We start from the raw sequence: 24,127 nt of genomic DNA, 5'->3' as shown, positions 1-24,127 counted from the left end.
AGTTTGAGGGATTTCTAGTTTGCAATAATTGAGTGAAAAGATTAAAGTGTTTTTGTCTCTTTAAAATATTTGCTGAACAAATAAAATAAAGTTTATGATGTTTTTGTGAGTTTATCTACAAACTTAGCTGGAAATCTCAGATCTGGAAAAAGAATTTTAACTGAGACTTTACTGAAGCTTGATGTTCAGTTGGTCCAAATCTGAAGTTGATCCAAATCAGTCTGATGCTGGAACAGAAGTCAGAGTCATCAGGGAACAGCCTTCAATTGGTCCAGCTGTGTTACACACAATGGATCAGAACCGGAACCAGAACCAGGCCTGTGTGTTCTGTGCAGTGAGAGACTGGTGTATTCAGTGTTTCTGGGCTTTGAACCCTCATCCATTTTACTTGTATGTCAGCGGTGGAGCAGGAAGAGGAAAATCCCAGCTGATTAAATGTATTGATCTGAAGCAAGCACTGCTCTGGATCATCAGATCCATCAGTCGCCTCTTCTACTGATGGAGAGGAGGCTGACATATCAGACCAAACTGTCATGTTGACGTCATTTACAGGAACAGCAGCTTTTTCTATCAATGGCTGTTTGTTACATTCACTGCTCAAACTACCCAGGAGTCTAAAACCTCCATTCAACGACTTGATACTCAACTAGATGAAGTCAGATTTCAGCTTTTAGATGCTGAAATTGTTGCTACTGATGATATTTCAGTGGTTTCAAAACCTCTTTCTGCTGATGTGGATGCAAGACAGAAAGAAAAGGAAATCACTGAGATTTTGGAGGAAAATCTGTTTCAGGGTCGTTGGGAAAAAACTCAAAGTTGTTTCCCAACGACTTTGGGAAACAAAGTCGTTGGGAAAGGGAAAATGATTTCCATCAAGGGAAATTAAACATTTAAAAATATGTTTATCATTGCAATTATGAGAACATTTGAAATGTTGAGCACACAGAAATTATAATTGAAAATTAAAATGAGATGTTTTCAGAGGTAAATATCAATATTATTTGGCTGTTGTCTTAAAAATGTCATGTGGTGCAACCGTGACTTATCTTAGAATAAAGTATTTTTAAAAAATGTATGTTCAATTTTATTTCAGGTGTTTAAAAACAAATAGTTTTTAATTGTATTCATATTTTTCTGACAATTATGACAGTTTTTTCCAAAAAATGAACCAGTTCCATTATATAATTGTATTATATTTTCTTCATCATTTCATCAAACTGTGTTTAAAATAATAAAACACCATTCACTTGAAGATACTTTATTAGAGATTAATATTTCTGCTCCAGAAATTAGATATTCCATTTTCTCCTGCTTCAATACATTTACTTATTTATTGGTCGCACCAAATGATTTATATAATAAATGTCGGCCAGTAAACGGGTCAAAATCCTTTAAAAAATAAAAATATTATTTCATCAAGTAACAGTACATTACAATAAACACAAATCAAACTCACCAATTTAATTCACATAAAAATTAATGCAGTATCAACTTTGTAACAAACATTTCAAATAGATCCTCATAAAATCTGAATGTTCAGTAGATTGATTTTATTTTCTGAACTTTTCAAAGTTTTACTTTAAAAACTTAATAAAAACAGAAATGTTCAATCTCCCAAATGTAAGAACAATAATGACAATAGAATAATTCAGTTTAATGTGATTATTTGAAGCAGAACCAAGTATGATCAATAATGTAATCAATAATCAATAATGTAATCAATAATCAATAATGTAATCATTCACAAGTTCCCCAAATGTTGCTTCTTTCAAAAAGGAAAAGATTTCAATGAACTCTAAACCTCATATTACTCCTGGGTAGAGACGCTTCCATCAGGGTTTTTCCTGCCGGTTCTGATCACCATGAGGTCCGATCACTGCCGATCACAGATATCGATCACAGATATCGATCACCTGGATTGGCTGTTAATGTTTCGCTTTAGGTAGAAATGCTACTATGTGATCTGGCAAAATGGAGCCATAAAATCACCTAATTTAGACAAAAACATGAACAATACTTGCAGCTCATGGCTGATTGTTCTGGTTCTGATGGTTTGGTTCTGACCCAGTAGAGTAATTCAGCAGAACACAGAGAGGAGGCAGAGGAAGTCCATTTGTTCTCTCAGATTATCTCATGTTAGGACATAGAGAAAGTTACATTAAAACTGTTTTAAAGTTTCCTACTCAGTACCGCATAGCGGTGAAAATCAAAAAAGAAAATCAAAATCTGGATTCTGGAATAATCCTGGAATAATCCCAGCTTCCATCTTTAAAGGACTGGAAGAAGAAAAAGTTTCCAAGGACTCAATCAGAATCGTTTCACCAAGAAATAGATTGTAGAGACTGAACTATCTGTTCAACAGTGAGAGAGTTTCTCTGACAGGAGGAAAAACTTTAGACTCTTTAGACTCAAATCAGCTCAGAAACACTGAAGAACCAGAACTGAACCAGAACCCAAATCCAGGAATCAGAGGTTCAGTGAATGTGGTGTTGAAGGTGTGGAGGAGGATCAGTGAGTCAGAGGAGACTCTGTAGAAGGACAGAATGCCAGCAGGACAGTCCACATACACTGCTACTCTGTTAGAGACAGAGGAGGAGGAGAGACGAGTTTTTATGTTATTGTGCATGACAGAGAAACCAACACGATCAGAGCATCTCAGACTCCAGGAATGATTATTATATCCAAACCAACAGTCTATACTGTTTCCTTTCCTCCTGATTCTTCTGTAACTCACTGATATATCAACATTTCCTCTCCACTCAACCTCCCAGTAACAGCGACCAGTCAGACCAGTTCTACACAGAAGCTGATTCCAGTAATCAAATCTGTCTGAATGATCAGGATATGACTGAAACTCCTCCACACGTGTCACCTTCCTGTTGCCTTCAGACAGTTGGAGGTTTCTGTTCACTGTGTTTGTGTCGATGGTGAGTTGACAGGAATCTGATGGAGAACAAACACAATCCAGCTGCAGTTATTGATCATTTATTGACACTTTGACTCCTGAATGAGTGATGTGACAGTTTGAAGATGGTTGAATGTGAGCTGCTTTGTTATGAATCAGATGAAAAACACACTTACATTTCCTCAGACCTGGAGTCAAGAATCGGCCTCCAGCAGGCTCCACCCTGAAAGGAGGAGGGGGGTCAGACCATCAGTCTCTTTCAGCAGCAAACATGGACATTACATGTCTCTCAGACACACATTGACCTCCACTGAGACAGGAACAGTCCAACATCTGGACCGCAAACTGCAGTGGATGTAGGAAGCACAGTTGGTGCTGCTGCAGCACAACTCATTTCTCCAAACACAGGAAAAGCTCCAACAGAGAGGAGAAAGGAAATCCCTCAGTAACAACCTGAAGAAACTCACTGAAGCCTAAAGGACATCAGGAAACTAAAGAAACATTTCTGGAAGCTCCACCTGATTTAATAATCAGCATTAAAATACAATCAATCTAAACTCTGATCAACACCTGGATACCTGATCCATCCACACTCCCACACACAGATGAAGGAATGAAACACTAAACAGCCCTGCTGCTGAAAACCTGCTGTGGCCTCACTGTAATATCCAGAAATACAACATTCAAAAGGAGAAGCTGCATCACATTCAACAAACTAAATGTTTTCCAGCAGACTGACTAAAGACATTTGTCCCTCTTCCTCCTCTATCAGACCTTCTCTGCTCCTGCAGCAGGTTCCTCCATACCTGAGAGCTTCCAGTCTCCAGTGTGGATCCTTCAGTCCAGCCGACAGCAGCTTCACTCCTGAGTCTCCTGGATGATTGTAGCTCAGGTCCAACTCTTTCAGATGGGAGGGGTTGGAGGTCAGAGCTGAGGCCAGAGAAGCACAGCCTTCCTCTGAGACCAAACAGCCTGATAAGCTGCAGACACACAATTCATCACGATGAGAAAATGAGAAGATTGAGGTAGAAACCAAGGTCTGAACTGATGGATGGATGGATGGATGGATGGATGGATGGATGGATGGATGGATGGATGGATGGATGGATGGATGATGGATGATGGATGATGGATGGATGGATGGATGGTGGATGGATGGATGGATGGATGGATGGATGGATGGATGGATGGATGGATGGATGGACGGATGGCCCAGAGTTACCTGAGAGTTTCCAGGTTGCAGTTTGGATTCTTCAGTCCAGCAGAGAGAAGCTTCACTCCTGAATCCTGCAGGTTGTTGTTACTCAGGTCCAGTTCTCTGAGACTGGAGGACTGGGAGCTGAGAACTGAGGACAGAGCTTCACAGCTTCTCTCTGAGAGGTTACAGCCACTCAGTCTGAGGAGACAGGGAGGAAAATCTATTAAACAAATTACAAATATTTATTTGTTTATTTCCAGGCAATAATATCCTTCTTGGAAAAATTGAAAGGACTTTTTACATCAGACATTTTTATGTTGACTTTTTTTGTGACCTGGATTATTTTGTAGATGATCCTCCTGTCTTGAGGGACTGAACTACAGAGAACAAGGAGGCTGGCAAGAGAAACATTACAATCCACCATGAACTGAATTAATCCAGAACAGAAAGAGTTCAGTAGAAATCTAGGCTGAAGAACAGCATCAGGGTTTGAGGGAAAACAGCAATTTCAAGCAAAGCAGAAAGAATCTCAAATTTCATCTTTCCCTTTTTCAACTGGATGCAAAGATGGAAAACTGAGCAGCAACTGACAGAAACTATTCCTTTGAGCAACAAGTTAACTATTCAGCTTCAAACTAAATGTTTCCCAGCAGACAGACTAAAGACATTTCTCCCTCTTCCTCCTCTATCAGACCTTCTCTGCTCCTGCAGCAGGTTCCTCCATACCTGAGAGCTTCCAGTCTCCAGTGTGGATCCTTCAGTCCAGCCGACAGCAGCTTCACTCCTGAGTCTCCTGGATGATTGTAGCTCAGGTCCAACTCTTTCAGATGGGAGGGGTTGGAGGTCAGAGCTGAGGCCAGAGAAGCACAGCCTTCCTCTGATACCAAACAGCCTGATAAGCTGCAGACACACAATTCATCACGATGAGAAAATGAGAATATTGAGGTAGAGACCAAGGTCTGAACTGGATATTTTCATGAGAGAATAAAAGTCAATAAATGAACCTGTCAATCAGATGAAATAGTAATAACACTCTAATTCCTTTACACAAGTAATAAAAATCAACATTTGTCACTTAGAGAATGTATCAGAACAGAAACTTCCTTCATTGATCCACAGCAGGGAGTTCAAGTTTACCAGCAACAAGTTTAAGGTAAATGGAAGAATTAGAAATTCAAGAATAATTAAAAACAAATAAATAATAGGAGATTGTAGAACAAGGACACATCTACAACAGAGGAATAATAATTCTGTACATTTAATAAAAACGGCATAAGCAGTTTGAAAAAAATGTGCAGCTGAGGAGAGCAATTTATAATCATATGTAAGATGTGTATATTTGTATTTTTGAAACAGCAATAGACTATTTAGAAGACACTTAAAAAGATACATGTAACAGCCAGTATATAAATAATTAATGAGTTTTATTGGAAGCAGTTCTCTTTAGAAAGTCTAACAACTGCTGGGATGAAGGATCTGCAATAATGCTCTTTTTTCTTACAGAGCTGGATTGCAGGAGTCTTTGTTTATTCTGAGTGTTTCAGTGGCCTGTTATTCCTATAGATAGTTTTATAGTTGATGCATTTAAAACCAGGAGAGTGGACCAATCACACAGCTGGTGCCCCTACATGTTGCCTCATGCTGCCACTGCTTGATCTCTGAACCTGGATCACCTGCACCTCTTTTCACTCTGGACACAGGCTGACCTGTATGGACATGGTCAGCCCGTAAATCCCAGGTGGGTCAGGGGGCCTGGATCCCCCAATCTTGGAATTGCCCCACTGAAGAAATCATAACAACAACCTTTGTATTTACCTGTCTATGAATACATAGAAAGGTGTATTCATAGAGATATAAAAATATAAATTTATTTATATTTAGCAATGGATTCCAACAGAAGCTTTTTATATATTTATATAAAAATCTTCTATTGGCTTTTTATATAAATATAAAATATAAATATAAAAAGCCAATAGAAGCAAAGATTGAAGTAAATCTTTCATTCATCTAAGAAAAGAATAAGAATTAATTTTAGGTCCTCCACATCATTGTTAGAACAATGGTTCAGTCCAAAGTATAGGGGGAACAACAGCAAAGGCTCCAGTAGAGTCGCTGAAGTGAGGAGCTAGCTGTTAGCTGTGGCTCTGCAGCACAAACAAAAAAACCCTCCACTAAATAAATAGTTAAAGCTAAAGGCAAGGACCACATTTGACTTACTTTCACTGCTCAATAAGAAGAAACACACTTACAGAGCGGTGTTTGTTCATTTCATTACTTCAACTGAATCATGATTAACTGCATCGTTATGCCTTAAATCAAAACTAGCAAAAGTGGCTACATTGCTTTCATAAACTTAGCTCCTTTTTCTGTTGAATGTGACCAATATTTCTATTATGTTTATCTCTCCAACTCTTACTTTAATAAGAAGAGTTTGAAACTGGAGGGGCTGAGTGTGACCACTAGCCGACAGCTCCGTATGTGAGCTGAGAGCAGAGGGGCTATTGAAGCTGATAGTAATACAAAATAATGCCTTTATTTCTTAATCTTATCATCTTCGACATAGAGCCTATAAAATCCAAAAAATAAAATCTAAATATTTTTCTACAAAACTCTGGTCCTGAGCTTTAAGTTTCATTCATGACATCCCAAATCTTCAATTTCTACATATTTATAGGTTCTCAGCTGTGCAGGAGATTAACCCCACCTCCCACCACTTGTTCCACATCCTTTCACAGTTCCACTCTGGTATTCATTGAGTTTCTGAGAGCAACTCAGTCTTTCACAAATGTTTGTAAAAACAGTCTACATGCCTAGGTGCTTACTTTCATACACCTCTGGCATGGAAGTTATAGGAAAACCTGACTCTCATCACTTGGATGGGTGGTCAAAATAGTTTTGGCAATCTCTACTGGCAGCTAGTGGATAGAAATCACCAGGATTGAGAACATTTTACCTGAGAATTTCCAGGTTGCAGTTTGGACTCTTCAGTCCAGCAGAGAGAAGCTTCACTCCTGAATCCTGCAGGTTGTTGTTACTCAGGTCCAGTTCTCTGAGACTGGAGGACTGGGAGCTGAGAACTGAGGACAGAGCTTCACAGCTTCTCTCTGAGAGGTTACAACCACTCAGTCTGAGGAGAATGGGAGGACAATGTGGTATTAAACAATTCTGCAAAATTTATGTTCTTTCATATCAACAATGTTTCTTTTGGAAAGAGAAGGAACTGTCTTATTTTACACAACTTTTGTCTTTTTGTGAACTGGTTGATTCTGTAGTTGGGCCTCCAACCTTAAAGAGCCGAACTACAGGCAACAAGGAGGTTGGAAAGATTATTATAAAATTCTACAATGAATTGCATTAATCTCATTTCAATTTTAACAAAAAGTGGAGGATTTTTTCTGATAGAATATGTAACACTATGTCCAGCTGATGAAGGAAGTTTGTTTCTTTTTGTGCATCTCCCCCCCACGGGACACTTTGAAGAGACAACGCACCAATATATAAATTGAAACATGAATATTCAATTTATATATTTTTTACTTCATAATTAGCAGATTTATATCAATCTGATCATTTGGATGAATATGACCCATCCAAATGGGTTGTATTTAAATGAATTAACAATGTGTGTCCTTACAGAGTTTTGTTGGAGGCTTTAACCACTAGCAGCCTCAGAAGAACCTCCTCTGAAGCAGAGTATTTCTTCAGGTCAAACACATCCAGATCTTTTCCTGATGACACTAAGATGAAACCCAGAACTGACCACTGAGCAGGAGACAGTTTATCTGTGGAGAGACTTTCTGAACTCAGAGACCATTTGATCTCGTTAACTAGAGAACGATCATTCAGTTCATTCAGACAGTGGAACAGATTGATGCTTTTCTCTGCAGACACATTCTCACTGATCTTCTTCTTGATGTACTGAACTGTTTCCTGATTGGTCTGTGAGCTACTTCCTGTCTGTGTCAGCAGACCTTGTAGGAGTCTCTGATTGGTCTGCAGTGAAAGTCCCAGGAGGAAGCGGAGGAACAAGTCCAGGTGTCCATTTGGACTCTGTAAGGCCTGGTCAACAGCTCTCTGATGGAGAGACTTTGGTTTAGAGTCGCTGAATAATGAAAGGCTCTCAGATGTTTGTGTTTCTTCCATCAGGTTGACTCCAGAGTTGATGAAGGTCAGATGAACATGAAGAGCAGCCAGAAACTCCTGAACACTCAGATGGATGAAGCAGAACACCTTGTCCTGGTACAGACCTCTCTCCTCTTTAAAGATCTGTGTGAACACTCCTGAGTACACTGAGGCTGCTCTGATATCGATGCCACACTCTGTCAGGTCTGATTCATAGAAGATCAGGTTTCCTTTCTGCAGCTGATCAAAAGCCAGTTTTCCCAGAGACTCAATCATCTTCCTGCTCTCTGGACTCCAGTGTGGATCTGTTTCAGCTCCTCCATCATACTTGACCTTCTTCACTTTGGTCTGAACCACCAGGAAGTGGATGTACATCTCAGTCAGGGTTCTGGGCAGCTCTCCTCCCTCTCTGGTCTCCAACACATCCTCCAGAACTGTAGCAGTGATCCAGCAGAAGACTGGGATGTGGCACATGATGTGGAGGCTTCGTGATGTCTTCATGTGGGAGATGATCCTGCTGGCCTGCTCCTTATCTCTGAATCTCTTCCTGAAGTACTCCTCCTTCTGTGGGTCATTGAACCCTCTGACCTCTGTCACCATGCCAACACACTGAGGAGGGATCTGATTGGCTGCTGCAGGTCGTGTGGTTATCCAGAGGAGAGCAGAGGGAAGCAGTTTCCCCTGATGAGGTTTGTCAGCAGAACATCCACTGAGGTGGACTCTGTAGCATCAGTCAGGATCTCCTTGTTGTGGAAGTCCAGTGGAAGTCGACTCTCATCCAAGCCATCAAAGATGAACAGAACCTGGAAGTGTTCAAAGCTGCAGATTTCTTTGGTTTCACTAAAGAAATGATGAACAAGTTCCACCAAGCTGAACTTTTCTCTTTCAGCACATTCAGCTCTCTGAAGGTGAATGGAAATATGAACTGGATGTTCTGGTGGGCTTTGTCTTCAGCCCAGTCCAGAGTGAACTTCTGTGTTAGGACTGTTTTCCCAATGCCAGCCACTCCCTTTGTCATCACTGTTCTGATTGGTTGATCTCTTCCAGGTGGGACTTTAAAGACGTCTTCTTGTCTGATTGTTGTTTCTGGTCTGTGTGGTTTCCTGGATGCTGTTTCAATCTGTCTGACCTCATGTTCATCATTGACCTCTCCAGTCCCTCCCTCTGTGATGTAGCTCTGTGTAGATCTGGTTCAGAAGGGTTGGACTTCCTGCTTTAGCAATCCCCTCAAACACAGACTGAAACTTCTTCTTCAGACCAGATTTAAGTTGATGTTGACAAACTGAAGCAAGATGTTCTAAGTTAACACAAAATGTAAAATCAGCAACTAGATAAAATCGTCTTTTGAACATTATTTGAATAAATTTGATTGTAGTAAATGTCCGATTTATCAATCAGTTGAAATATCTGTAGAAATCCTCTTACTGCTCTGCAGACGGTCAGCCAGCTTCTCCTGCTTCATCCTCCTCAGGAAGTTCAGTGTGATCTTCATCACTGCGTCTCTGCTGCTCATCCTCTGTTCTTCATCCTCACCTCCCAACACATCATCATCTTCTCTCAGACTTTGTGAGCATCCTGGAACATCTGGTGTCAGAACTTTCTGGATTTTCTTCAGCTCGTTCTTCACAAAAGTGACAATGTTGTCTTCCAGCAGCTGGAACAGAATAATAAATAAAGGAAACATCTTGCTGAAATAAATCACAGAGCCCAACAGCAGATGAATATTCTCTGGTCTACAAAGCACAGCATGGAGATGAATGTGAACAGAACCCATAAAAAAGTAGTTGTACATTTACAGACCCAAAATATGGAGTCCAGCTGTGTTTGATGGTGCTGGACAGATGGACCACTGGGAACCTCAGAGCTCTGCTGGTCCACTCTGTGGAGGAACCAGGAACAATTAGGAAGTCAGGAAATATTCATCCAGCAGTTTTCACAGAGGAAATCACCAAGAGTTTCACATTAAAATCCTTAAAGCATAAAAACAGAGCATCACATAAACACAATACAAAGAAAGAAAAAGAGGAATATAAATTACAAAGAAGAAGACCAGTAACGCCAGAATCACCCAGTAGACATTTTAAAAAGTTGGTGCTGAACTTTGACTTCATTCCACACTGTCAGCAGATCTGATGTTGATGGAGACAGAGTCCCAGAGTTTGGGGACAGCAGAAGTGAAGGCTCTATCTTGGTGAGTTGTGATGAAATAATCTCACAATACAATACAACATACAATATTCTTATCACAATACAATATGTATCCCAATATTTGGCAAATGATTCAAAAAAGAACAAGAGTGATTTTAGTGACATTTTGTGTTCCATAGACTTGGATTTAATTAACTGAAAACTGATTAAAAGCACCAAATACACAATATCCAACTCTGATTGGACGGAGTCTAACAGTCTACAGGTTGATAAAATGAATCAAAGATAAAGTGAGAAAATTAGTTTGTGTCATTTAATTCATGTGGATTTGACATAAAACTCAAAGTTTGCACAGTGATTCAAAAGCTTCAATATGCAAATGATTGAACTTCTTTTTTTCTTTTGGACATACAGTGGCTGCATTTTGGAGTAAAAAAAAGTATCTTGGTCTCTAGGGAAAAGGCTGTTTACTACTAGCTGCTGGGGGAGTGGCTCTGCATCACCCCGTAGTTTTGACTCCTAGCATTTGCTAAGTGCCTCCATTCCCCTGCTTAGATCTCTGAGTTTCTGCCTCTCAGACTGCCAGGATCTCATCGTAATCTCAGTCTCTGATTCTCTTTGTCAGTTGCTAATAAAAATGATCGATCCGCCATCGTCATCATGGCAAACCTCACTGCATCCAGACTGTACCTGCAGGTTTCCCCTCTTCGTTTTCCAGCTCTAAACAGAACCACTACATGTTCATTCTAAAGGTAATCCTTTATGTACGAGAACAGAAACTACTAAGTTAAAAAGAAATTACAAAGTGGATGCCACCAGTCGCTCTGATATCCAAACTGTGCATTAATTTCTCAGTCTCACTGTTTTTCCTGCTACTCTTTATTTAATTTCTTAGCTGCAAAATACAGCCCATCAATATTTACTGAAGATTTGAGATTTCCAGAACAAAGGAATCTAATGTGTTTCATTTTATTTACATTTGGAAGCTCATTCCCTTTCACATAACCGGAAAAGCTGTTTTTTGACATTTCTCTGCCATTCGGAAAAATATGGTTTACTTATTTTAGCATAACTCAGTTTTTACTTTGCCTATTAACACAATTTAAAAACTGGTGTGTAGTTTAAAATGTGCACTTTAAGACTGGGGAGGTGGAGTCTTACTGCTATGCCGTCACAAATCAGACATTTTAAAAAGACAGTAGAAGCCTATAGACCCCTATAGTTTAACATATCGATACTCGCAGATGAAAAATCAATACCTTAAGAGGGTGGAAAGAATCGTTAAATATTGTAGAATCAAGATAATTACACAGCCCTAGTTCTGTCCACACAGGTCTTCAGGATAGTGTAGGACATTCATCAGGCTCTAATGACTAGATCTGAGGTGATGTGGGTTTGTGTCCATCTGGATCCTCTACTGGATCCAGAAGATTTACAATGGATCAGATCCAAGATTTAATGTTCCTGCTGATCCCATTAAGAACCAGCAGAACCTCTGATGGTCCACATCAGCTCAGTTTGGTTGAGTTCCAGCAGATCTCACCAACCACATCATGAAGCTTTCCTTCCCTGCTGAGCTGCTCTCACAATGCACACAGGAACCAAGTCCTGATGGACCAGAATGGCTTTACCAGGTATTTCCCAGTGGAAATGTGATCCACTCTTAGTCTGGGTGGAGAATGTGGATTTAAATGGACTCGTTTCAATCTGAAGGTCTTTCAATAGTTTTTGCTTCACCAATGATCCCACTGGACTTTATTTATTGATACTGATGTTAACATGAAGACTGTGGGATTATATTTTAGTAGTTTATTACAATATGTTTAATCAGCAGGTATTGAAGCTCAGATGAATTAACTGAGTTTGATCTTCTATAATAACATCATGGTTCTGCTGCTGGTGAAATATTTTGTGCACATGAACGTTTCTGTCCTGGTCATGTTGACAGAACCAGGCTTGGTCTGCAGCTGCAGCAGCAAAATCTCACAAATAAAAACTTCTTATTAGGAAGCAGGACTGATAACCAAACCTGTTCAAAGTAACTCAGATCATTAGTTATGTGAGCAGCGTTAATATTCCAGAAGGTTTTAGTGCAGCTTAAAGTGGCTTTATTCTATATAACTGCAGGTATTAAGAATGGAAACCAGATCTGAATGAATCTTTGTGTGAATTTTTCTGTCAGCTTTTCAAAGATTATTTACATTTTATTAAAGTTTGGTTGATTTTAACTTGCTGATCTCTAACATGACTAACCTGGTGGAAGATGTGTCGACGTCTTTAACTAGACATGTTACCATAAGCATTGATGTAAGACATGGAAATAAAATAACCTGATATTCAGTCTAATGTTCTTAAGAACCCAACAGAACCTGGTATCATCACATGATCACAATAACAGATATAAACTGAACAGTAACAGCAGTTAGAAACATCTCACCTCTCTGATGGTGGAGATCCAGGAGATTTAAAGTCAATGATCCCATACATTGACCTGTCGCTCTTAAAGGAGACACAGCTGGGTTCTGGTTCTGGTTCTGGTTTGAGTCTCTGATGGATCCTGACAGAAACATGATGATTAAAACTGAATCAGCAAAGAGGAGCAGCAGCAGCTTCATCACCTCGTCTGTTCTGGCCTGATATAGTGAATATGAAATAATTCTGTTTCAAATCATTTAAGGTCTAATTAATATTTTATTATGCATCTCCATGGTAACCTCTCCTGTATCTTAAAAAGTAAGAACCATTTTGATTGTTTAATAATAAATAAAGAATCCTATGTCATGTTGCCATAAACAGGATTTATAATGTAAACTATTTACTGGTTTTCATGTGTTACTGCAGCCATGTTTATTTTTATTTATTCATTTATCTTTGGTCTTTAGTAATACCAAAAGGCCTGGATATGTGGTCATTTTCAATATCATTATTTTTCAAACCTTAAGATTGTAAAAAATGAAAAAAATAATAAACTCCATTTAAGACACTAGAAACTGTAATTTTTAAATTTTTTGTAACATTCTTTTTAGAATCATGACCAATTCTTGATATTGAAGGCCAATATATCTGAATTTGTAACTATTTCAATGAGAAAAAGTTCTTGCATTACTTTTTGTATATTATCTATACATTTCAGTGCCTTTAATAAAAAATCTTTCCAACAGCATGCTATCTCATCCTTTTTTTGTGACAGAACGTAATGATTTTGCATATGAAATCTTTACCAATTTTAGCACTTTTATTATGACTATTCTACTGTAAACCTAAAGCTGTGTAATTTTAATACTTTTTTTCAGAGATTACTGATACAGTAAAAGACTGGCAGCTACAGATGCCAGTAATTTACTCTTTATTTAGTTTCACCACTGTATTTATTATAACAGTAAATTTAGTTAAATGTTATTACAGTGTTAAACATGTAATTTAACGGCAAATTGCAGCTAAATTCACAACAATATACATTTTTTACAGTATTTATACTGTTTTACCTTAAAAGTAACACACTGTAAATATGGTACAGATAACTTAACTTTACAGTAACATGATGTAAAGTCATCTGTAGCTGCCATTATCTTACTGTAAATTTACAGGATTGTTACTTAGAGTGAACTTGATGTTCTAATGATTCCCATCAGAACCGGTCCAATCCTCCAACATGTTCCTGATCATTGATCATCCTGAATAATGTCCAGCCTTTTTAAAGAGCAGAAAGATCAGTTTCTGAGACCAACATGTTGGTTTAAATGACTGAGAGAAGTTTGGTGATTTAGTGTTGAGTTCTGACATGGAGCAGAACCAGGAGTCCTTTCTACTCTGACCATCCAAGGAGGATCTGATGGAGCTTCAATCAGAACCAGATGGTCCATTAGAGACCATCCGGTCTCTAATGGACCATAGAGACCAGATGCAGCTGCAGCTGCAGCAGCAAAATCTCACAAATAAAACTTCTTATTAGGAAGCAGGACTGATAACCAAACCTGTTCAAAGTAACTCAGATCATTAGTTATGTGAGCAGCGTTAATATTCCAGAAGGTTTTAGTGCAGCTTAAAGTGGCTTATTCTATATAACTGCAGGTATTAAGAATGGAAACCAGATCTGAATGAATCTTTGTGTGAATTTTTCTGTCAGCTTTTCAAAGATTTATTTACATTTTATTAAAGTTTGGTTGATTTTAACTTGCTGATCTCTAACATCACTAACCTGGTGGAAGATGTATCGACGTCTTTAACTAGACATGTTACCATAAGCATTGATGTAAGACATGGAAATAAAATAACCTGATATTCAGTCTAATGTTCTTAAGACAACAGAACCCAATAGAACCTGGTATCATCACATGATCACAATGACAGATATAAACTGAACAGTTAAAGCAGGTAGAAACATCTCACCTCTCTGATGGTGGAGATCCAGGAGATTTAAAGTCAATGATCCGATCCTTTGACCTGTCGCTCTTAAAGGAGACACAGCTGGGTTCTGGTTCTGGTTCTGGTTTGAGTCTCTGATGGATCCTGACAGAAACATGATGATTAAAACTGAATCAGCAAAGAGGAGCAGCAGCAGCTTCATCACCTCGTCTGTTCTGGCCTGATATAGTGAATATGAAATAATTCTGTTTCAAATCATTTAAGGTCTAATTAATATTTTATTATGCATCTTCATGGTAACCTCTCCTGCATCTTAAAAAATAAGAACCATTTTGATTGTTTGAATAATAAATAAAGAATCCTATGTCATGTTGCCATAAACAGGATTTTATATGTAAACTATTTACTGGTTTTCATGTGTTACTGCAGCCATGTTTATTTTTATTTATTCATTTATCTTTGGTCTTTAGTAATACCAAAAGGCCTGGATATGTGGTCATTTTCAATATCATTATTTTTGAAACCTTAAGATTGTAAAAAAATGAAAAAATTAATAAACTCCATTTAAGACACTAGAAACTGTAATTTTTAAATTTTTTGTAACATTCTTTTTAGAATCATGACCAATTCTTGATATTGAAGGCCAATATATCTGAATTTGTAACTAATTCAACGAGAAAAAGTTCTTGCATTATGTTTGTATTTTATCTGTACATTTCAGTGCCTTTAAATAAAAAATCTTTCCAACAGCATGCTATCTCATCCTTTTTTTGTGACAGAACGTAATGATTTTGCATATGAAATCTTTACCAATTTTAGCACTTTTATTATGACTATTCTACTGTAAACCTAAAGCTGTGTAATTTTAATACTTTTTTTCAGAGATTACTGATACAGTAAAAGACTGGCAGCTACAGATGCCAGTAATTTACTCTTTATTTAGTTTCACCACTGTATTTATTATAACAGTAAATTTAGTTAAATGTTATTACAGTGTTAAACATGTAATTTAACGGCAAATTGCAGCTAAATTCACAACAATATACATTTTTTACAGTATTTATGCTGTTTTAACTTAAAAGTAACACACTGTAAATATGGTACAGATAAAATAACTTTACAGTAAAATGCTGCCATCTGTAGCTGCCAGTATCTTACTGTAAATTTACAGGATTGTTACTTAGAGTGAACTTGATGTTCTAATGATTCCCATCAGAACCGGTCCAATCCTCCAACATGTTCCTGATCATTGATCCTCCTGAATAATGTCCAGCCTTGTTTAAAGAGCAGAAAGATCAGTTTCTGAGACCAACATGTTGGTTTAAATGACTGAGAGAAGTTTGGTGATTTAGTGTTGAGTTCTGACATGGAGCAGAACCAGGAGTCCTTTCTACTCTGACCATCCAAGGAGGATCTGATGGAGCTTCAATCAGAACCAGATGGTCCATTAGAGACCATCCGGTCTCTAATGGACCATAGAGACCAGATGCAGCTGCAGCTGCAGCAGCAAAATCTCACAAATAAAAACTTCTTATTAGGAAGCAGGACTGATAACCAAACCTGTTCAAAGTAACTCAGATCATTAGTTATGTGAGCAGCGTTAATATTCCAGAAGGTTTTAGTGCAGCTTAAAGTGGCTTTATTCTATATAACTGCAGGTATTAAGAATGGAAACCAGATCTGAATGAATCTTTGTGTGAATTTTTCTGTCAGCTTTTCAAAGATTTATTTACATTTTATTAAAGTTTGGTTGATTTTAACTTGCTGATCTCTAACATCACTAACCTGGTGGAAGATGTGTCGACGTCTTTAACTAGACATGTTACCATAAGCATTGATGTAAGACATGGAAATAAAATAACCTGATATTCAGTCTAATGTTCTTAAGACAACAGAACCCAACAGAACCTGGTATCATCACATGATCATAATAACAGATATAAACTGAAGTTACAGCAGGTAGAAACATCTCACCTCTCTGATGGTGGAGATCCAGGAGATTTAAAGTCAATGACCCCATCCTTTGACCTGTCGCTCTTAAAGGAGACACAGCTGGGTTCTGGTTCTGGTTCTGGTTTGAGTCTCTGATGGATCCTGACAGAAACATGATGATTAAAACTGAATCAGCAAAGAGGAGCAGCAGCAGCTTCATCACCACGTCTGTTCTGGCCTGATATAGTGAATATGAAATAATTCTGTTTCAAATCATTTAAGGTCTAATTAATATTTTATTATGCATCTCCATGGTAACCTCTCCTGCATCTTAAAAAGTAAGAACCATTTTGATTGTTTAATAATAAATAAAGAATCCTATGTCATGTTGCCATAAACAGGATTTATAATGTAAACTATTTACTGGTTTTCATGTGTTACTGCAACCATGTTTATTTTATTTATTCATTCATCTTTGGTCTGTAGTAATACCAAAAGGCCTGGATATGTGGTCATTTTCAATATCATTATTTTTGAAACCTTAAGATTGTAAAAAAATGAAAAAATTAATAAACTCCATTTAAGACACTAGAAACTGTAATTTTTAAATTTTTGTAACATTCTTTTTAGAATCATGACCAATTCTTGATATTGAAGGCCAATATATCTGAATTTGTAACTATTTCAATGAGAAAAAGTTCTTGCATTACTTTTTGTATATTATCTATACATTTCAGTGCCTTTAAATAAAAAATCTTTCCAACAGCATGCTATCTCATCCTTTTTTTGTGACAGAACGTAATGATTTTGCATATGAAATCTTTACCAATTTTAGCACTTTTATTATGACTATTCTACTGTAAACCTAAAGCTGTGTAATTTTAATACTTTTTTTCAGAAATTACTGATACAGTAAAAGACTGGCAGCTACAGATGCCAGTAATTTACTCTTTATTTAGTTTCACCACTGTATTTATTATAACAGTAAATTTAGTTAAATGTTATTACAGTGTTAAACATGTAATTTAACGGCAAATTACAGCTAAATTCACAACAATATACATTTTTTACAGTATTTATGCTGTTTTAACTTAAAAGTAGCATACTGTAAATATGGTACAGATAAAATAACTTTACAGTAAAATGCTTTCATCTGTAGCTGCCATTATCTTACTGTAAATTTACAGGATTGTTACTTAGAGTGAACTTGATGTTCTAATGATTCCCATCAGAACCGGTCCAATCCTCCAACATGTTCCTGATCATTGATCATCCTGAATAATGTCCAGCCTTCTTTAAAGAGCAGAAAGATCAGTTTCTGAGACAAACATGTTGGTTTAAATGACTGAGAGAAGTTTGGTGATTTAGTGTTGAGTTCTGACATGGAGCAGAACCAGGAGTCCTTTCTACTCTGACCATCCAAGGAGGTTCTGATGGAGCTTCAATCAGAACCAGATGGTCCATTAGAGACCATCCGGTCTCTAATGGACCATAGAGACCAGATGCAGCTGCAGCTGCAGCAGCAAAATCTCACAAATAAAAACTTCTTATTAGGAAGCAGGACTGATAACCAAAACTGTTCAAAGTAACTCAGATCATTAGTTATGTGAGCAGCGTTAATATTCCAGAAGGTTTTAGTGCAGCTTAAAGTGGCTTTATTCTATATAACTGCAGGTATTAAGAATGGAAACCAGATCTGAATGAATCTTTGTGTGAATTTTTCTGTCAGCTTTTCAAAGATTTATTTACATTTTATTAAAGTTTGGTTGATTTTAACATGCTGATCTCTAACATCACTAACCTGGTGGAAGATGTATCGACGTCTTTAACTAGACATGTTACCATAAGCATTGATGTAAGACATGGAAATAAAATAACCTGATATTCAGTCTAATGTTCTTAAGACAACAGAACCCAACAGAACCTGGTATAATCACATGATCATAATAACAGATATAAACTGAAGTTACAGCAGGTAGAAACATCTCACCTCTCTGATGGTGGAGATCCAGGAGATTTAAAGTCAATGACCCCATCCTTTGACCTGTCGCTCTTAAAGGAGACACAGCTGGGTTCTGGTTCTGGTTCTGGTTTGAGTCTCTGATGGATCCTGACAGAAACATGATGATTAAAACTGAATCAGCAAAGAGGAGCAGCAGCAGCTTCATCACCACGTCTGTTCTGGCCTGATATAGTGAATATGAAATAATTCTGTTTCAAATCATTTAAGGTCTAATTAATATTTTATTATGCATCTCCATGGTAACCTCTCCTGCATCTTAAAAAGTAAGAACCATTTTGATTGTTTAATAATAAATAAAGAATCCTATGTCATGTTGCCATAAACAGGATTTATAATGTAAACTATTTACTGGTTTTCATGTGTTACTGCAACCATGTTTATTTTTATTTATTCATTCATCTTTGGTCTGTAGTAATACCAAAAGGCCTGGATATGTGGTCATTTTCAATATCATTATTTTTGAAACCTTAAGATTGTAAAAAATGAAAAAATTAATAAACTCCATTTAAGACACTAGAAACTGTAATTTTTAAATTTTTTGTAACATTCTTTTTAGAATCATGACCAATTCTTGATATTGAAGGCCAATATATCTGAATTTGTAACTATTTCAATGAGAAAAAGTTCTTGCATTACTTTTTGTATATTATCTATACATTTCAGTGCCTTTAAATAAAAAATCTTTCCAACAGCATGCTATCTCATCCTTTTTTTGTGACAGAACGTAATGATTTTGCATATGAAATCTTTACCAATTTTAGCACTTTTATTATGACTATTCTACTGTAAACCTAAAGCTGTGTAATTTTAATACTTTTTTTCAGAGATTACTGATACAGTAAAAGACTGGCAGCTACAGATGCCAGTAATTTACTCTTTATTTAGTTTCACCACTGTATTTATTATAACAGTAAATTTAGTTAAATGTTATTACAGTGTTAAACATGTAATTTAACGGCAAATTACAGCTAAATTCACAACAATATACATTTTTTACAGTATTTATGCTGTTTTAACTTAAAAGTAACACACTGTAAATATGGTACAGATAAAATAACTTTACAGTAAAATGCTGCCATCTGTATCTTCCAGTATCTTACTGTAAATTTACAGGATTGTTACTTAGAGTGAACTTGATGTTCTAATGAACCGGTCCAATCCTCCAACATGTTCCTGATCATTGATCCTCCTGAATAATGTTCAGCCTTCTTTAAAGAGCAGAAAGATCAGTTTCTGAGACCAACAGGTTGGTTTAAATGACTGAGAGAAGTTTGGTGATTTAGTGTTGAGTTCTGACATGGAGCAGAACCAGGAGTCCTTTCTACTCTGACAATCCATGGAGGATCTGATGGAGCTTCAATCAGAACCAGATGGTCCATTAGAGACCATCCGGTCTCTAATGGACCATAGAGACCAGATGCAGCTGCAGCTGCAGCAGCAAAATCTCACAAATAAAAACTTCTTATTAGGAAGCAGGACTGATAACCAAACCTGTTCAAAGTAACTCAGATCATTAGTTATGTGAGCAGCGTTAATATTCCAGAAGGTTTTAGTGCAGCTTAAAGTGGCTTTATTCTATATAACTGCAGGTATTAAGAATGGAAACCAGATCTGAATGAATCTTTGTGTGAATTTTTCTGTCAGCTTTTCAAAGATTTATTTACATTTTATTAAAGTTTGGTTGATTTTAACTTGCTGATCTCTAACATCACTAACCTGGTGGAAGATGTGTCGACGTCTTTAACTAGACATGTTACCATAAGCATTGATGTAAGACATGGAAATAAAATAACCTGATATTCAGTCTAATGTTCTTAAGACAACAGAACCCAACAGAACCTGGTATCATCACATGATCATAATAACAGATATAAACTGAAGTTACAGCAGGTAGAAACATCTCACCTCTCTGATGGTGGAGATCCAGGAGATTTAAAGTCAATGACCCCATCCTTTGACCTGTCGCTCTTAAAGGAGACACAGCTGGGTTCTGGTTCTGGTTCTGGTTTGAGTCTCTGATGGATCCTGACAGAAACATGATGATTAAAACTGAATCAGCAAAGAGGAGCAGCAGCAGCTTCATCACCACGTCTGTTCTGGCCTGATATAGTGAATATGAAATAATTCTGTTTCAAATCATTTAAGGTCTAATTAATATTTTATTATGCATCTCCATGGTAACCTCTCCTGCATCTTAAAAAGTAAGAACCATTTTGATTGTTTAATAATAAATAAAGAATCCTATGTCATGTTGCCATAAACAGGATTTATAATGTAAACTATTTACTGGTTTTCATGTGTTACTGCTACCATGTTTATTTTTATTTATTCATTCATCTTTGGTCTTTAGTAATACCAAAAGGCCTGGATATGGCATCATTTTCAACATCATTATTTTTGAAACCTTAAGATTGTAAAAAATGAAAAAAATAATAAACTCCATTTAAGACACTAGAAACTGTAATTTTTAAATTTTTTGTAACATTCTTTTTAGAATCATGACCAATTCTTGATATTGAAGGCCAATATATCTGAATTTGTAACTATTTCAATGAGAAAAAGTTCTTGCATTACTTTTTGTATATTATCTATACATTTCAGTGCCTTTAAATAAAAAATCTTTCCAACAGCATGCTATCTCATCCTTTTTTTGTGACAGAACGTAATGATTTTGCATATGAAATCTTTACCAATTTTAGCACTTTTATTATGACTATTCTACTGTAAACCTAAAGCTGTGTAATTTTAATACTTTTTTCAGAGATTACTGATACAGTAAAAGACTGGCAGCTACAGATGCCAGTAATTTACTCTTTATTTAGTTTCACCACTGTATTTATTATAACAGTAAATTTAGTTAAATGTTATTACAGTGTTAAACATGTAATTTAACGGCAAATTACAGCTAAATTCACAACAATATACATTTTTTACAGTATTTATGCTGTTTTAACTTAAAAGTAACACACTGTAAATATGGTACAGATAAAATAACTTTACAGTAAAATGCTGCCATCTGTAGCTGCCAGTATCTTACTGTAATTTACAGGATTGTTACTTAGAGTGAACTTGATGTTCTAATGATTCCCTTCAGAACCGGTCCAATCCTCCAACATGTTCCTGATCATTGATCATCCTGAATAATGTCCAGCCTTGTTTAAAGAGCAGAAAGATCAGTTTCTGAGACCAACAGGTTGGTTTAAATGACTGAGAGAAGTTTGGTGATTTAGTGTTGAGTTCTGACATGGAGCAGAACCAGGAGTCCTTTCTACTCTGACCATCCAAGGAGGATCTGATGGAGCTTCAATCAGAACCAGATGGTCCATTAGAGACCATCCGGTCTCTAATGGACCATAGAGACCAGATGCAGCTGCAGCTGCAGCAGCAAAATCTCACAAATAAAAACTTCTTATTAGGAAGCAGGACTGATAACCAAACCTGTTCAAAGTAACTCAGATCATTAGTTATGTGAGCAGCGTTAATATTCCAGAAGGTTTTAGTGCAGCTTAAAGTGGCTTTATTCTATATAACTGCAGGTATTAAGAATGGAAACCAGATCTGAATGAATCTTTGTGTGAATTTTTCTGTCAGCTTTTCAAAGATTTATTTACATTTTATTAAATAAATGGTCCATTAGAGACCATCTGGTTCTGAATCAGATCCACATGAGGTATTATTTATATTAACTGTAGAAATGGTTGATGATCCGCCATGTTGGATGATGTTTAAACCTCAGAGGTGAAACTGGAATCTTAAAGTTCATTCAGATGTTTCCTTTCAGCATCAATCTGTCTGCAGTCAGATTTAGAGAATGATCCAAATATTAACCTAGAAATTAAATTCACTGCTGCCATTTTGTTTTTGTTTAAAACTAATATTGGACAAAAAATGAATCTGTTTTATCTTTAAAATGTTTAGTTGATGTAAAACAAAATAAAATACAATGAAATGTTTGTGGTTCAAAGGTCATGTCAACATCATAATTTGTGTCCTGATTGAGGTTTTTATTTTCTTTTATATATATTTTAGAGTTTGTAGCAGAAAAGTTTGTTGATTCTAGTTAAATATTGTTTCCTGTTATTTATCAGCAGTAATTGTTTAGTTATGGTGTCAATAACTGGCCAGTAGGGGGCAGTGTTGCTGCCTGAATGATGGTTTCATTGATTAGAGAGAAAAATCAGGTCAGATTTAGAGATTTTGTTCACTAGATGGACTTTTAGAAGTTCTGGGTGGAGAATGTGGATTTAAATGGACCCGTTTCAATCTGAAGGTCTTTCAATGGTTTTTGCTTCACCAATGATCCCACTGGACTTTATTTATTGATACTGATGTTAACATGAAGACTGTGGGATTATATTTATTATTTTATTACAACATGTTTCATCAGCAGGTATTGAAGCTCAGATGAATTAACTGAGTTTGATCTTCTATAATAACATCATGGTTCTGCTGCTGGTCAAATATTTTGTGCACATGAACGTTTCTGTCCTGGTCATGTTGACAGAACCAGGCTTGGTCTGCAGCTGCAGCAGCAAAATCTCACAAATAACAACTTCTTATTAGGAAGCAGGACTGATAACCAAACCTGTTCAAAGTAACTCAGATCATTAGTTATGTGAGCAGCGTTAATATTCCAGAAGGTTTTAGTGCAGCTTAAAGTGGCTTTATTCTATATAACTGCAGGTATTAAGAATGGAAACCAGATCTGAATGAATCTTTGTGTGAATTTTTCTGTCAGCTTTTCAAAGATTTATTTACATTTTATTAAAGTTTGGTTGATTTTAACTTGCTGATCTCTAACATCACTAACCTGGTGGAAGATGTGTCAACGTCTTTAACTAGACATGTTACCATAAGCATTGATGTAAGACATGGAAATAAAATAACCTGATATTCAGTCTAATGTTCTTAAGACAACAGAACCCAACAAACCTGGTATCATCACATGATCATAATAACAGATATAAACTGAAGTTACAGCAGGTAGAAACATCTCACCTCTCTGATGGTGGAGATCCAGGAGATTTAAAGTCAATGACCCCATCCTTTGACCTGTCGCTCTTAAAGGAGACACAGCTGGGTTCTGGTTCTGGTTCTGGTTTGAGTCTCTGATGGATCCTGACAGAAACATGATGATTAAAACTGAATCAGCAAAGAGGAGCAGCAGCAGCTTCATCACCACGTCTGTTCTGGCCTGATATAGTGAATATGAAATAATTCTGTTTCAAATCATTTAAGGTCTAATTAATATTTTATTATGCATCTCCATGGTAAGCTCTCCTGCATCTTAAAAAATAAGAACCATTTTGATTGTTTAATAATAAATACAGAATCCTATGTCATGTTGCCATAAACAGGATTTATAATGTAAACTATTTACTGGTTTTCATGTGTTACTGCAACCATGTTTATTTTTATTTATTCATTCATCTTT

General features: G+C 36.7%; 1 protein-coding gene and 1 pseudogene across 1 annotated transcript; both read right to left on the bottom strand.

The window, feature by feature from the left end:
* Positions 1 to 1,242: 1,242 nt before the first annotated feature.
* Positions 1,243 to 7,458, bottom strand: LOC129353067 (ribonuclease inhibitor-like). The gene is made up of 7 exons (XM_055022269.1): positions 7,447 to 7,458; positions 7,057 to 7,268; positions 4,830 to 5,003; positions 4,128 to 4,301; positions 3,712 to 3,885; positions 3,082 to 3,128; positions 1,243 to 2,943 (listed from the first exon to the last, which is right to left on the bottom strand). The coding sequence occupies exons 1-7, from the start codon at positions 7,456 to 7,458 to the stop codon at positions 2,414 to 2,416; spliced, it is 1,323 nt and encodes a 440-aa protein (XP_054878244.1). The 3' UTR covers positions 1,243 to 2,413.
* Positions 7,459 to 7,733: 275 nt separating this feature from the next.
* On the bottom strand, positions 7,734 to 23,807 carry LOC129353045 (NLR family CARD domain-containing protein 3-like; annotated as a pseudogene).
* Between the last annotated feature and the right edge of the window lie 320 nt (positions 23,808 to 24,127).

The sequence above is a fragment of the Poeciliopsis prolifica genome, unplaced genomic scaffold, assembly GCF_027474105.1.
Source record: "Poeciliopsis prolifica strain line A6 unplaced genomic scaffold, Auburn_PproV2 SCAFFOLD083, whole genome shotgun sequence".
Classification (NCBI taxonomy): domain Eukaryota; kingdom Metazoa; phylum Chordata; class Actinopteri; order Cyprinodontiformes; family Poeciliidae; genus Poeciliopsis; species Poeciliopsis prolifica.
Note: the sequence above shows the minus strand (reverse complement) of the source record. Positions and strands in the feature narration are given on the sequence as shown.